Source organism: Vombatus ursinus, unplaced genomic scaffold (assembly GCF_900497805.2).
Source record: "Vombatus ursinus unplaced genomic scaffold, bare-nosed wombat genome assembly UNPS02014812.1, whole genome shotgun sequence".
NCBI classification, from domain to species: domain Eukaryota; kingdom Metazoa; phylum Chordata; class Mammalia; order Diprotodontia; family Vombatidae; genus Vombatus; species Vombatus ursinus.
This window is the reverse complement of record NW_020954590.1, coordinates 50336937-50353385: the sequence shown is the minus strand read 5'-3', so window position 1 is coordinate 50353385 and position 16449 is coordinate 50336937. Positions and strand designations below refer to the sequence as shown.

At 35.6% G+C, this 16449-nt stretch overlaps 1 protein-coding gene across 1 annotated transcript in view; it reads right to left on the bottom strand.

Annotated features, from left to right (window-relative positions):
• Positions 1-16449, bottom strand: part of LOC114053907 (E3 ubiquitin-protein ligase MIB1) — a 144230-nt gene that overhangs the window by 108396 nt on the left and 19385 nt on the right. The window contains exons 2-4 of the mRNA XM_027877031.1: positions 10287-10458; positions 4460-4589; positions 1013-1117 (exon numbers count right to left, since the gene is read on the bottom strand). Of these exons, the coding sequence (XP_027732832.1) occupies positions 1013-1117; positions 4460-4589; positions 10287-10458 (407 nt within the window). The remainder of the gene's footprint in view (positions 1-1012; positions 1118-4459; positions 4590-10286; positions 10459-16449) is intronic.

Here is a 16449-nt window from a genome sequence, read left to right as displayed (position 1 = left end):
CACACACACACACACACACACACACACACACACACACACACACACACTCACTCACCAACCACTGGATATAAATACAAAAGTCCTTGTCCTCAAAGAGCTTATATTCTAATAGACAGCAACAAGACAAAGGGGAGAAGTGGACAGAAATGGGGGATGGTAAGGAGAACAATAGGTAGAGGAAATGGTGGTAATGATCTGATTAAAATATTTAGGGTAAAAAGTAGAAAGATAGAGGGAGAAGTAAGGAGAATATGTATGGAGCAAGCCAATCAGATAACAGCTGGGGTAAACAAGCATGGTCTGAGTTCAAGGCTGACTGGAGTTCTGATGTCTTTCAAAGCTATTTTTATTTACATTATTTTAGTTATTTTGTAAGTTATCTTCCTGATTCTGCTCACTAACGTCTGCAATCCATTCATGATCCTTTCAAAATTTCATTATTTCTCACATTTATTTACAACAATATCTTTGGCTATTTCAGAATGGACGGGCAACTACTTTTAATCATTCAACCAACAAACATTTACATGCCAGGCATTGCGGTAAGCACTTCGCAGTATTTTGCTAACACAAAAGGTGCTACTAAAAACATTTTTGTACATGTGCGATGGGGACAGGTTATATAAGACACAGAGGTGGAACTAAGTACTAAAAACTTTAGGCAGGTCTGGCTGAAATATTAAGAATCATGCTTTAAGTAATGAGTTTTAGGAAAGTTTCCCTGAATACCTAAGGAAAAGAACAGCATGTTTACAATCAAAACTTTCATCTAAAGCCTTAGAGAAAGTTTAAACATCTTCCATTTTACTAACATTTCACAGAACAGACTTCCATCCCAAAGCATCTGTATAATCAGGACAGCTGAATTCATAATGGATTTCCTAATGGGATGCAAACTGACAGAAGGATATAAGAAAAGGAGGAAGATAAAACAACACATTAGGGTCTATTTTTATTACTCTTCCCTTCCCCAGCCCAACATTCTTAACATTTGTATTTTTTCCCAGCTTACCATGCCCTCAAAGCCAACTCTGTAAAGGTTCTTAGCACCATTGTCCCATAGAACATATGCTGCACTGTGTGGACTAGATGCACTCCAGTCCTGAATTTCAGTTACCTAATAGATTTTAAGGGAAAAAAAAAAACAGTAAGAGGGAAAACAAAGTTAGCTCTTTTAACAAAGTTTAGTTCTTTTGGCTAATAAAATCTCCTTTTGTTTTTTTTGGTTTTGTTTTGTTTTTGTTAGGCAATGGGGTTAAGTGACTTGCCCAGGCTCACACAGCTAGTAAGTGTCAAGTGTCTGGGGCCAAATCTGAACTCTGGTCCTCCTGACTCCAGGGCCAGTGCTCTATCTATTGCACCACCCAGCTGCCCCCTTAATCTCCTTCTGTTAATTGTCACCATCTTCTATTAATGATTCATTTTATTCCAACATCAATCCTAAAGTATCAAGGGACCAACTGGAGTAAGGCCTTTCCTATATCATCATTCAAAAAAAAAAAATGCATTATGTGGGCAGCTAGGTGGCTCAGTGGATAGAGCACCAGCCCTGAAGTCAGGAGGACCTGCATTCAAATCCAGCCTCAGACCAAATACTTGACATCTACTAGCTGTGTGACCCTGGGCAAGTCACTTAACCCCAATTGCCTAAAAAAAAAAAAGAAAAACACATTATGGCAGTCAATCAATCACTCAAGCATCTTTAAAGCCTTTACCTGGTCCCCCCAGCACTGAGCCAGGCCCTGGGGATACAAACAAAAATAAAAGACTCTGACCCCAAGGAGCTTAATTTTACTTAATTATGAGGATATCACATCTGCTCCACTATTTGATAACTGTCATAGACAAGTCTAGCTCCAGAAGGCAGAACCAGGAGCAATGGACAGAAATTTCAGAGACAGACTTTAGACTCGCTATAGAGGACATCATCCTAACAATTAGAGCTGACCCAAGAGCAACAGGATGCTTCAGGAAGTAGGATTCCCTTTCTTGGAGGTCTTCAGACAGAGAGGTTGGATGTCCACTTGTCAGTATATAACAGGAAGGATTATTTTCTGGTATGGGTTGATCAAATGGCTAGTTACTTCCAATTCTGAAATTCTATGAAGAATGCCACTTAAAAAAATAAAATACTATCTTCTCAAATTGTGATGCAAATTTTGATTTTAATCTTGGCAAATTATAATAGATTCACTTAAACTGAATCTATCCTGGTTTTAGACAACTTGAGCTGAGTACCCAAATGACAAGTTAAGCAGTATCAAACTGAACTCTTTCAGTTGATAAAATTGTCCTTGTCTTACCACTGATCCCCTTAGCTGCCACTATCTTCCCTTCTAAAGCTGTCTTGGATCTAATCTGTATGTATCCATTTATATACATGTCATCTGAAAGGTTATCACTCGGAAGAGGGATTAAACTTTTTCTGACTCCAAAGGCGAAAACAAGGAGGAACTAACAGAAGCTGCAAAGAAGCAAACTTAAGCTAGATATAAGAAAAACTTTAACAATTAAATCTATTCAAATGTAGAGTATATTGCCTTAGGAGACACCCCTCCACCCCCCCCACCAGACAAGTAGGCAGGATGACTAATAGTCTGGTGTGTTCTAGTGCAGATTCTTTTCAGGGATGGGTTAACTGCTTAGGTTACTTCCAACTCTGTGATTTATCCAAAGCACATGCATAAACAACTCCACTCAAAGTACTTAATGGTCCATCCCACATCAAAAAATTCACCACCTACTGATTAAGCCTCCAGGTAATAAGCCTCTACACTCACGCTGGATCTCAAACAGAAAATGTAATCTGCAACCATGCTGATAGTCAAAATTTTCCCTGCATGGTAGGACTTGCTGGTTTATTCTCTGTTGTTACATACAGCTTTTAAAAACTAAAAAGTCTCTGCAGCAGAACGAGGCAACAGAAAGTGACTTTTGATTCCTTTTTTTTTTTTTTAACAAAAGCTCCTTTCATTCTTATGCTTTCTAGTGTTTTTAACTGGAATGCATGTTTTATTTTGTCAAAAGATGTTTCTGAATCTATTGATATAATCATATGATTTTTGTTGTTTTTGTTATTGATATGGTTAATTATGCTTACAGTTTTCCTAATAATGAAGCAGCCCTACATTCCTGGCAAAAATCCAAGCTGGTCATAGTGTATGATCTTTGTGATATGCTGTTGTGATCTCCTTGCCAGTGTTTTATTTAGAATTTTTTGCATAGATATTCATTAGCGAAATTGGTCTATAGTTTTCTCACTTTGTTCTTGCTCTCTGGTTTAGGTATCAAAACTGTATTTGTGTCATAAAAGGAATTTGGTAGGACTCTATTTTTCAGTTTACATTGTATTAGAATTAAATGTTTGGTAGAATTCATCTGTAAATTCCTCTGGTTTTGGGAATTTTTCTTAGCAAGCTCATTTATGGTTTGTTCGATTTCTTTTTTCCCAAGATAGAGTTATTTAAATATTCTATTTCCTCTTCTAATAATATGGGCAACTTAAATTTTTTTAACTATCCATCCATTTCATTTAGATTGTCAGTTTTATTGGCATAAAGTTACTAATAATTGCTTTAATTTCATCTTCCTTGTGCATTCATTCTTTTCATTTCTGTTACTGGTAATTTGGTTTTTTTAAAGCACTGTTTATCTATTTTACTGGGTTTTTTCATAAAATCAACTCCTAGTTTCATTTATTAGTTCAATGTTTGTTTTTTAAAACTTCCTATTTTATCAATCTCTCCTTTCATTTTCAGGATTTCTATTTTAGTGTTTAGTTGGGAGATTCTTGATTTGTTGTTTTTCTAGTTTTTTTAGTTTTTTAATTCCATGCCAAGAAAGGTTTTTATATTTTTAAATAAAGTTTTATTGTATTTTAAAATACAAAAACCATTCAGGCAAGGAGCAGATCAACTTCCTAGAGCGTGAAGAACCTCCCAAGAGAGGACAGAACCAAGTCGGGTATTACAGCAGAAGTCCTGGGCTTTCCCAAAACAATTTTGTGTAAGGTTGCATATACTGCTTTTTGTAAAGACTTTTCCTTCTAGAAAAAAGAGTTATCACAGTTTTAGGACCTCTATCATCTATTCAACTCTCAAATTGTCTCATCATAGCAAGGTAGTGATCCGGGGTTCTCCAAAGTTAATTTAGTGGAGGACAAATTCTGGCCAATCTTCTCAAGCAAATGCCCTTGAATATGGATGTGATAACAAAAAGTTATGTCTACTACCCAAGATCAACCTTGCTAATATTTGGAAAGGCTCATCACCAAAAAGATGACCATTAAGTGATTTTTTTCATCCAAAGCAACTCACAAAGACTGTTTAATCTTAAGTACAGAAAGGCAAAAATCTCTACTAGTGAGGGGAATATCCTTAACCAATGAAATAAAAGATCCCTTAAGAGCTGAAATAACAAAACAATAACAAAGTATTCATTTTTAAAAAGACTCCCTTACCTTCCCTCTTCTTCCATTTCCACCATCTTGATCTTCCCATTGCCAATCTACTCCTCGAACCACTCTGGCACCTGCAAAGATTCCTCTGGCTGTAATTTTTTTTGATTTCCGACGAGATTCTAAAAGTACCCTAAAGATAAAAATATATATATTGATATGCTTGATTCAGTAAGAAGAGATCTAATTGGTTCACAAGTCATTTAAAATTTAAGGATAACAAGAACATATATATATATATATATATATATATATATATATATATATATATGTATATGATCTCAAAGTTTCCCCTCCCTGGATTTTTTTTTTTTTGCCAACATAGAATGAGGAAGAATAGCATAACAGCATCTTTTATCACCAAGAAGTACTCTGTAATTCCAGAGTGAATTGCTAATCCAAAACCACTCAAAAATTAAAACTGTAGTCATGCAGCTAGGTGGCACAGTGAACAGAGCACTGGCTCTGGAGTCAGGAAGACCTGAGTTCAAATATGACTTCCGACACTTACTCGCTATGTCACCATCACCAAGTCACTTAACCTTGATTACCTCCCCACCCCTCAAAATCAAACTATAGCCAAACCAGTTAAGTTTTTTGGCTAAATTTTTTCCTCAACACATACTCCAAAAAATATTTTCATACCAACACATAGGAAGATTTCATAGGGAGCCAGTCAAAGTCATAACTAGGTAGACCAGTAATGAAAAACCAGTAAGGTTTTGTCCCAGGGCTGTAAATTTAAAGAGTTAGCACTTGTATTCTTATAAGGATAAAGTCTGGTAGAAGAGCAGGAGTTGAGTTCTGGAAGGGCCAGGGAGCCAGTGACAGGATGATGAAAATAGGAACAGGCATGGGAGTAGGCCTCTGCTAGGGACCTAGTAGTTATCTGCAATGGCAGTCTCTCAGCACCACTGGCTCTGACATATTTCAGGCAGGGCAGGGCATGTCATGAGACTAGAGCCTATGCTCTGCAATGGCTGGGAAACAAAAAGGGGCGGGGGGAGGTGAGAGGGAGGAGGGTAAAAGGGAGGTTGTACAAAATGGTTTCCACAGGTCCCTTTCAGGTCTAAAGGTAAGTGATAGGAGATTTGGACTCCCATTTGACTCTACCTCAGCTCAATCTCAATTTCATTAAAAATTGAATGAGCCTTCCTCTCTGATCTTAGTTTCCTCCATTATAAAGCAAAGGCAATGAACCAATGACCTCTTAAGGTCCCTTGCAGATCTAACACAGTAATTTGAGGGTTCAGAAGGTATTGGCACCAAGTCCTCTTTCAGCCCCTCTCTCCAAAAGAAACCATCTGCTTGTTTTCAGTTTTTTTCCCCTCAATTCCTATCCTTCAGTAAACAGGTTTCTAGAATGCCAAATGTGAAATAACTGATCTTAGAACCTAGTTATCAAAAATAATTAGTTAAAATAGTAAGCTATAAACTGGCTGACTTCCTGAGGCTCTACGTAGAGGTACAACCTTCTCAGCAGCAGTTCCTGGGGATTCTATGTCCTTTCTATGGCAGGGTCCATTCCCACATAACCAAGGGTACCTTTTCTTGATGTTTGTCCCACACATAATTTAAGGTGTTTCTCCCCCAACTCCTCCCCAGGAAAAATTCCTGGTTACTTCTCTAGTAAGGGACAGAGAACATCTGTTCAGGAAAAAAAAGAAAAATATGTCCTCTTCTAAAAAAACTATTCTTTATGATTACTGATAATGTCAATGTATGAAAATCTAAATTAACATTTAAAAAAAAGATAAGATGAGATTCACATCTCAAAGAAGGATTTAATTTTTTTTTAATTCCCTTTCAAAAGGAATTATAGGATTTCCTTCAGTGGCAAGTAGTTCAATACAGTAAAAGGATTTAATTCAGCAATGTTCCGATTAGATACCACTTTCCAGGAATGGCACACTACTGCATACAGTGAGGTAGATCAGTAATGAGAAACTAATAATTCTCTAAACTGCATCCCTCCTTCAATTCAATTTCACATAACTGTAACTTCCACCCACCAAATAGAACATTTTCCCTGAATGTATCCTTGCATCTGTGATTTCATCAATGCAAGTGTTCCTTCCACAGATGGTGATTCCAATCCACTTACACCTCCTTAACGAATGTTACTCTTTTCCAGAGTTTGGTACAGAAACACATCAAATTTAACAGAGAAACAGGCAAGAAGAATAGGAAGAGATTAGATTTAAGAGGGAAGATAAAACTGGTAAGGAAAAGATGCAAGCAAAAACAACTTAAGCTTTGAAAAGTGGACCCTAAATGAAGGATTTCGAGAGGGAAAAAAAAAGAGAAAACCAAAGAACTAGAACTAAGGAGGTACCCATCAATGGGGACGGCTGAACAAATTAACTTACGATTGTAATGGAATATTATTGAATCATAAGAAATTAAACAACTTCAAAAAAATTTAGGCAAGTATATGAACCAAATGGAATGAGAAAAACCAGGAAAACATTTTATGCAATAACATTTTACAGAAAAACAACTTTGAAAGATTTAAGATCAAAAATCGGTCTTAGAAAAGAGAGAGAGCTATGATAATGGCAAACAGAGAAAAAGAAAAAAGGATAACAAACACTTTTAAAGGCACAGAAGAGAAGGAAGTTCACAAGGAAGCACAGACAAGAACTTTAAAAGGGATATGTTAGTTATATACCTTTCTAAAAAAAATTTTTTTTATCCTGAACTTGAGAAATAAAACAAGCACTTCCATAACAAAGTAAATGGAAACAAAGAGGGATTGCACAAGAAACTGCAAATCTATTATGCACAACTCGCTTTTCCTTTTAAATATATATTATCATGTAACTTTGTTTTTTATTTCTTTCCCTCCCTTCCCTCTGCCTCGCCCTAGAGACAGCTACCATTAGACATAAGTGTGTGTGTGTACACACACATGTAAAACCATACTATACATACTTCTATTTATCAGTTCTTTCTCTGGATGCAGATGGCATCTTCCTTCATAGGTCCTTTGAAGTTAATTCAGGTATTTAATAATACTCAAAATGACCTGGTTGCTCAAAGTTGTTCTTAAAACAATATTGCTATTACTATATACAATGTCCTCTTGGTTCTGCTGGTTTTACTCCTCATTATTTTGTGTTCTAAAATTATCGAGTTCATCATTTGTTTTTGTTTTTGTTTTTTAAGGCAATTGGGGTTAAGTGACTTGCCCAGGGTCACACAGCTAGTAAGCGTCAAGTGTTTGGTCTTAGGCCGAATTTGAACTCAGGTCCTCCTGACTTCAGGGTTGGTGCTCTATCCACTGCGCCACCTAGCTGCCCCCATCATTTCTTATAGCACTTCTTTCACAGTTATTCCATCAAAATTATACACCACAACTTGTTCAGCCATTCTCCCACTGACAAGCATCCCTACAATTTCTAGTTCTTTGACACCACAAAGAGAGTTGCTCTAAATATTTTAGAACATATAGGTTCTTTTCCTTTTTCCCTAATCATCTTGGGAAATAAACCTTATAGTGGCATTGCTGGGTCAAAGGGTATAAGCAGTTTTATAACTTTTTGCACATAATTCCAGATTGTTCTCCAAAATGGTTGGATTCACAGTTCCACCAGTGAATTAGTGTCCTATTTTTTTTCCACATCACTTCCAACCCTTGTCATTTTCCACTTCTAGCATTTTATCCAATTTGATGGGTATAGAATGATATCTCAAGGTTGTTCTAATTTGCATTTCTCTAATCAATGATTTACAGCATTTTCCATATGGCTATATAAATTGTTTTGATTTCTTCATTGGAAAACTGCCTGTTCATATACTATTTACCAACTGAGGAATGACTTATATTCTTATAGATTTGACAAAGTTCTTTATATAGTTGAGATGAGACCTTTACCTGAGAAACTGTATATAAAAATTCTTCCAATTGTCTGTTTTCCTTCTGATACATTAGATTACATTGGATACATTAGTTTTCTCTATTATTTGACTTCTGAAGTCCTTTTTAAATTCTTCCAACAGTTCTTTTTGGACTTGTGACCATTTGAAGTTTCTCTTTGAAAAATGAGTGGCTTTTTTTACTTCACTATCTTCCTCTGAATATGAACCCAGGTTTTCTCTATCCCTACAGTAGCTATCTATGGTCAGGTTCTTTTCTCCTATGCTTATTCATTTTTATTATTATTTTGTTTTATTTTATTTTTAGCAGCTTTATCTCAGGTTCTGGTCCCGAAGTGTGGGTAATGGTGCCCCAGGTTTCAGATCCTTCTTACTATTATTTTCTGAACTCTGTGTATGGGTAGGGTGTGAGTGGGGTGGTGAGTAACAATCTCAGGCACTCCTCTCTACCCCTAAGACAAAGCAAGGGCCTCTGGCCATGCTGTCCTGCAAATTCTCTTGCTCTCTGTGGTCCTTCCAGCAGCTGGAAATTTCAGCTCTCCCCTCTGCCTTGGAACTGAAACCAGGGACTCGACTCTCCTGCAAACGCACACAGCCAGCAGGGTCCCTGCCCCTCTATCCCTCTGTTACTATACTCACTGGGTATGTGATAGCTCCTTCTTACCTGCAGCCCAGGACTGCATCTGGTAGGACAGCTGTGCCTGGCATCTGGAGGCAGCAGGGGGTCTTTCAATCTTCCCCTACTTGGCCACCAGACCCCCACACTGTCCTGGTGAGGTGAAAGTTCCTGAAGCCCAGGCTGCTTCCAGACCCAGCTGCCCCCAGGGCTTGCTGCCTGTTGATTTAACAGAGTGGGCCTGGAGGTGTTTTTATTTCACTAGGGCCAAACTTTCACCCATGGAGATCTGAGTCTTTGCTGAGGTCCTCTCAAGTTGTCTTAGGAGGGCAACTACTTTACCCCGACTTTGTGTTTATTTTTGCCACTTTACATTCACTTTAAGATGATGTTCTGTCTTGTTTGTGGAGGAAATCTGGGAACCTAGAATTTTCTGTCCTACTCTGCCATCTTAAAAAGATCTCCCTAGGTAACATTAGGCCAAATCTAATAAGAAGAAATATGACATGGAAAATGTAATCATATATTTGGGTTAAAATTTGAAATTCACAAGTACAAGATGGGGCTGCCATGGCTAGACAGATATACTTCAGCAAAAGATCTAGGAGATAAAAGGATCAGCAAATTTAATACAAGTAAACAATGTGACAAGGCAGCCAAAAGCTTACACAAATTTAGCTTTGATTAAAAAAAGATTACAGTGTTCGAGACTATAGAGAACAAAAAAAGTCCTAATTCTTTCTTTGTTTTATTGAGTTGTTTTCCAGTCAGGTCCAATTCTTCAAGAACCCATCTGGGTTTTCTTGGCAAAATACTGAAGTGGTTTGCCATTTCCTTCTTCACATCATTTTACAGAAGAGGAACAAAGGCAAACAGGATTAAGTGACTTGCCCAAGGTCACACTGCTAGTAAGTATCTCAGACCACATTTGAACTCAAGAAGATGAGTCTTCCTGATTCCAGGCCTGTCGCTCTTTCCACTGTGCACCTAGCTGCCTTCCTTAGAGCTGTCCAAATATGGAATGGCCTGTTTTGGTAAAGGTAGATTCTCTCTCACTTATTAGCAAAGGTTGGATGACCATTTGTCAGATATGTTAGAAAATGGATTCTCATTTCAGGTATCATTTAGACCTAGATGACTTCTAAGGTTCCCTTTAACTTTGAGATTCAGAAATTTTCTCTTTCCTACTTCTGTCAACCCTGTCCAAAATTATGCTAGAAATTGTTATTAACAGTAAAATAACAGCTCATGATTTTTCTAATTTCATTTATAAGACTGAATCCATTTTCAATATATAAGGAACTTACATGTGTAAAATTAAGATTTATTTCCTACCTTTCACTTCCTGGTGTGGTAATTCTGTAAAAACGATGCCTTAAGTGATGTTTGTCCCCATGATAACAGACTGTGCACAAATCATAATTTGTACACTCAGCACACTTCCATCGGATACCAATGATTGGCTGTTGGCGACAGGTATCACACATGGTTCCATCATGTTTGATGCCTATTTTAAAAAGAACACATACTTACATTTTTCAAAGTTTTATAATATATTTTGATTACTTGACAAAAGCTACTGAAAATAAGTAAAACAAAACATATTTAAAGAATTTTTAACAAATTATATGGGGAAATAAGAGTATTTAGTCTCCTTAAAGCTTAAAGATAAAAGGTTAATAATAGACTTCCATTATTTTAATTAATACAAACCACAATGTTGTTTTCCTTCTCAACTCACTGATTAAAAGAAGATGCTACTGTTCATCACTTTTTTCCTTATATACATAAAATTGACCTCAGGTGGCAGTTTCATTTAGAGGAATAAGGAAGACAAAAAAATACTTAAACAAACCACAATTTTCAGTTATTTCAACATTTGAATACTTGAAACCTCTCTTGTAATTTCAACTGGTGCTCAACTATGATAAGTGACAAATCAAAGCACAGAGAATTTTATCTTGGCTACAGAAACCAAGATGCATAGTATTCTTCCCAGGTTTAACTGTTTTCTCCAAAGAATAGAAAAAAAAAATTGTAGTCCATTCAAGTGACAGTAAGAGTGAGAAAGAAAAATTCCTTTCAAAATAATTATAAAATGTATAATAAAATACTTGGGAGTCTACCTGCTAAGACACACACACATAAATTATATGACTATAACTACAAAACACTTTACAGAAATAAAAACAGAGCTAAGCAAATGGAAAAATGTTAATTTTATTAAATTTCAAATAGAAGTAGATCCCTGAAGCCACATATTGATTTGGAAAAACCATAAATTACCATTATCTATGTTACATTGTATTTTTATTTAGTTAAAAATTTCCTAATTACATTTTAATCTGGTCATCCCCTGCCTACAATATATACCAGTATGACATCTCTGATCAAAACAATTTGGCACTGGTGAAAAAAAATGAGAGGGTCAATCAGTGGAACAGATTAGGTAAACAATATACAGATGCAAATGAACACAATAACATAGTGGTCAAGGATCCCAGTTACTGAGCTGACAACTCTGTATTTGACAAAAATGACTGTGAAAACTGGAAAGAAGTCTGGTAGAAAGTAGTTATAGAGCAACATTTTGCATGGTATACCAAATTTAACTCCAAATGGATACATGACAAACATATAGTGACATCACAAACAAATCTGAGGAGCAAGGAAGAAATTACCTTTCAGATCTATGGATAAGGGAAAAGTTCATGACCAAGCAAGAGATAGAAAGGATCACATAAGATAAAAAGGGGCAATTTTTGTTCCATAAAATTAAAAAAGTTTTCTCACAAACAAAACCAATGCAATTAAAATTAGCAGGGAAGCTATTAACTGGAGGAAAAAAATCTGAGCAGCAAATTTCTCTAATAAGAACTCAATAGAAAAACGGCCAAAGGATATCAACAGGCAGTTTTGAAAGGAAGAAATCCAAGCTATCAATAACTGCATTGAAAAATCTCCAAATCATTAGTAATTAAAGTTGACAAAGTTGGCAAAAAGGGAAAATGACAAATGCTGGAGAGGCTTGAGAAAAGAGGTATTATGTATTATTGGTATACCTATGAATGGATTTAGTCATTCTAAAAAGCAATTTTAACTTGCCCCACCTCCCCTCTACCCAGTCACTAAACTATGCATAATACCCTTTGATCCAATGATACTATGGAGGTCTATACCCCAAGAGAGATCACAGAAAGAAGAAAAGGATCCATGAGAACTGATGCACAGATAGAGTGAAAAGAACCAGAGAACAATGTATAACATTATAAAGAAAAACAACTTTGAAAGCTATGACAACTCTGATCAATGCAATGACTAACCATGATTCCAGAGGGCTGATGATGAAAGCATGATACTCATTTTGATGAACTCGAGATTAGGAGTAAGACTTATGTTTTTTTACACAGCCAAAGTAGGAATTTGTTTTGTTTAATTATGCAATGTTTCAAGGGCTTTCTTATTATTTTTTTTTTTAACAGAACAAGGTGGGCTAACAGGAAGAGGGGAAAGAAAAGGCAAAAGAGGGGAAGGAAAGGAGAGGGAAAGGTTATTTAGGCCTTTTTTTTTTTATTCATAAAAGAGAATAGAAAGAAGATCAGAAAGAAGAACTGACAAGTAGGGGAGCTTTTTAAGCCATAGGTTAATTTATCATAGTTTTTTTTTTTTAAAAAGCAAAATATACATAAGAGATCTACAGTTTGTGTGTTTAATATAAAAATAAATATAAATATTTTTTAAAGTACAAACACTTGTACAACTCTTTAAGGTTTATAGAGCCTTTTCCTCAAAACAATTCCTGTGCTACCCTAAACAGGCACCAGCCTCATTCTGGATCAGTTTAAAAAGTAACATACATCAATTTAAAAATATTCACTGCTCTGCAATCTCTTCTGTGACATTCATCTTACTTCTTATCACAGAAAAAGCACTAGACTTGGTGGTAGAATATAAGCCTTTTATTTCTACCTCTGCCACTTACTGTGGCTACTACCTTAGGAAGATGGGATGACCTCTCTGTGCCTCAGTTCTTTTTCAATTGTTGGTTGTCATTTTTCAGTCATGTCCAACTCTTCATAACCCCATTTGGGGTTTTCTTGGCAAAGATACTGAAGTGGTTTGTCATTTCCTTCTCCAGCTTATTTTATAGATGAGGAAACTGAGACAAACAGGGTTAAGTGACTTGCCCAGGGTCACACACTTTGAACTCAGGAAGAGAAGTCTTCCTCATTCCAAGCCCAGTGTTCTATGGCACTGTGCTGACTAAGCTTACTCATATATAAATTAGGTACTGTACCCTACCTCAAATCACCATATAACATTAAGTTGAAGAACTGTATACAATCCTTCCATTTACACGTGTAAAGTAGTATTACTATTATCATGCCAAAACTTGGAAATTTTTAAACCTAGTCTTAAGACTCTCTTTGTATGGAGCATGAAAACTAAAATTTAAGTGACTTGATAGCAGCTGTGCCATTATAAAGCATCAAATCCTAAATTGACTGTGCCTGCCTCTGAGCTTGCCAGTTGACAGGTGAAAAGCATAAGAAAGTAAAACTCAAAAATCATTTATTCAAAAACCTTCATCCAAAAACGTTTTCCACAAATCTCTATTTAAGTATTTTGGTCTCCACACTTTATTCTTCTAGTTCAAACTGAAAGGATGGTAAAATTCATGAATTCAAATAAATGCCCAAACTTCCTTTAAAAACAGCTATTTAAAAAAACACAAAGACAACCGGTAAAATCTTCCATAACTCATGGTTTCAAAGTATAATTCAGGAAAGCAATAGATATACACAATCACATTCAAACCCAATTTTGCTCCCACAACTCAAATGTCAACAAAGCTACTCAACAGCTGTGAAACTGACTAATGCTGACTATTTGAAAGAGTAAACAAAACAACCCATTCAGCTACCAAAATCAACACTACAGAATATAAAACAAAAATACAATTAATTAGCTCTAAAAGAAAATCTGCCTACTTGATGGCATCATAAAACACAATATTAGGGAAATAACGGGTTTAAATATTTTTACTTTTTCCCCCTTTACCCCTTATCACACACATCAATTTCATTCCCATTTACTGTCTTCAGTCCCACTCTGATCCCCTGTGACCCTGCAAAAACTGTTCCCTACAAATTTTACATTTCATACCAGCTGACTGCATCCCTTCCCTTTGACCCAAGTTTATCAGCTCTCCTCATTTCCAAAGCTTCCTATAAATTCTATGATCCCTGGAGGATCTTTGTGCTCTTTCTTTTGCTCAATTTTATGACCACATCTGCCATCTACTTTTCATTGATAAATGAACCACCTATGACAACAGCTTTTGACTCATTCTATTACTACTCAAATCACCATCTGTCCCATGTTTTTAATTTTATCCCAAGCTAAACAATAATTTAAAGAATCTATATAATTGAAGGTCTGAGTGAAAATTTCACAATAGATTAGTAATACATGCTAGTGAGATAAGCAATAAGTTCATAAATAAAATAAATTCAATATATAAAATAATAGTTAATAAATTTCTTCAATAAAGAAAGAAAAAAATTTAAAGTAAAAAGGTAGATCTCAGATCATTAGAAAAAAGAATCAGATTTCTGCCTCCATGAACTAGAGAACTGTATAATATTGTTATCTAACCTTTCGGTGATCTCCATGGATGTCACCATCTTGAAACTTATTAACTTTGACAACTGATCCTAGGTAAAGATTTAATCATTAAAAGGACTTATTTGTGTACTCTTTCTTAACTAAGGTGGTTTTTTTTTTAATTCTGTGTGCACTACTGTAACTGTTTTTAAGATAGTTTCAAAGTTAATTAAATTTTTTAGTAAGGGCAAGGCCTTTGTGACCTGCCAGCTGATTAATACATTCCACATTCATTACTCTTGAGACTTTCAAAAATATATGGTGAACATCAAGACTTTTCCTTAGCTCAGATCAAATATGGTTGCCAGTTATGTGTTAGAGGAATTTCATGCTAACTATTCTGGTCCTCTCAAATCTACACATTTATAAATTGTATCAAAAATTAAATTCTCCATATAAAAAGGAGATGTGAAGGGTTATGTTTTGTTGTTCTGTTGTTTTTTTTTTTTTTAAAGAACATTTCAGGGGAGAGAAATAGAGATAAAATAAACATTCTTTTGAGATAATGTTAATACTCCAGACTTTTAAAATTGTTTCAAACTGCCTATCTTTACAGTACTCTGCCTCACCCCTAAATCTCTTATTTATGCCTAGATTTATCGGCCAAGTCACCCTGCTCTCTTATTCCATTACCTTTTTTCTGGCTTCACTTCTTTCACTTTGCAATCTTATTTTTACAGTTAATGAACTCATCTATACACTGTTCTCTCTCCTCAAATCTCTTTCTGTAATTACACAAGCAAGAAATTGTTTGACAGCTAAGGCAGACATTGCCAAGCATAAGTAGTTTAGTCAGGGGTAAAGTAAGTACAGCTTTCAGCAGAAGGGCTTAATACACACAGGAGGAACACTGTGAAATGAAAGGTTTTCATATAACACCTAAACAGAATTTCTGAGATAAGCAGATAGAGACTTTAAACTTAATTTGCCCAGTATATATTTTGTGAAGTGTTATACAGCCATAGACCAAGATACGGTCAAAATGGGTACATGATTTAGAAATAAATGGTGACATCATAAGCAAATATTACCAGAGCATGGAATATCTTACCTTCCAGAACACAATGCAAATTAAAATTAATTTAAATTTTGCAAGTACAAATTAAAACAACTGAGTACCACCTCAGACCTATCAGACTGACTAATATGACACAAAAAGGAAATGACTAATGTTGGACGGGATGTGAGAAAATTGGGACATTAATGTACTGTTAATGGAGTTGTGAAAGGATCCAACCATTCTGGAGAACAATCTGGAACTATACCCAAAAAGCTATCAAACTGTGCATAACCTTTGACCCAGCAATACATCTACTAAGTCTGTATCCCAAAGAGATCCCCTCCAAAAAAGGAGAAACTATATGTACAAAAATATTTATAGCAGCTCTTTGTGTGGTGGCAATGAATTGAAAATTAAAGGAAAATGGCAGAACAAGATGAAATACTATTGTGCTATTAAGAAATGTCAAGTAAGAAGGTTTCAGAAAAGAGTTACATAAACCGATGCAAAGTAAAGTGAGCAGAACCAGGAAAACATTGTACACAGTAACAGCAATACTGTATGACAATCAACTGTTAATAACATATATTCTCAGCAATACAATGATCCATTTCTGAAGGACTTATGATGAAAAATGCTATCCATCTCCAGAGAAAGAAGTGATAAGAGTCTGAATGCAGACTGAAGCATATTTTTTTTAAAAACTTTATTTTACCTGGGGTTTTTTGTGGGCGTGGTCTGTGTTGTCTTTTACAACATGGCTAATCTGGAAATGTTTTGCATGACTGCACAAGTACAGTCTATATCAAACTGTTTACCTTCTCAAAAAGG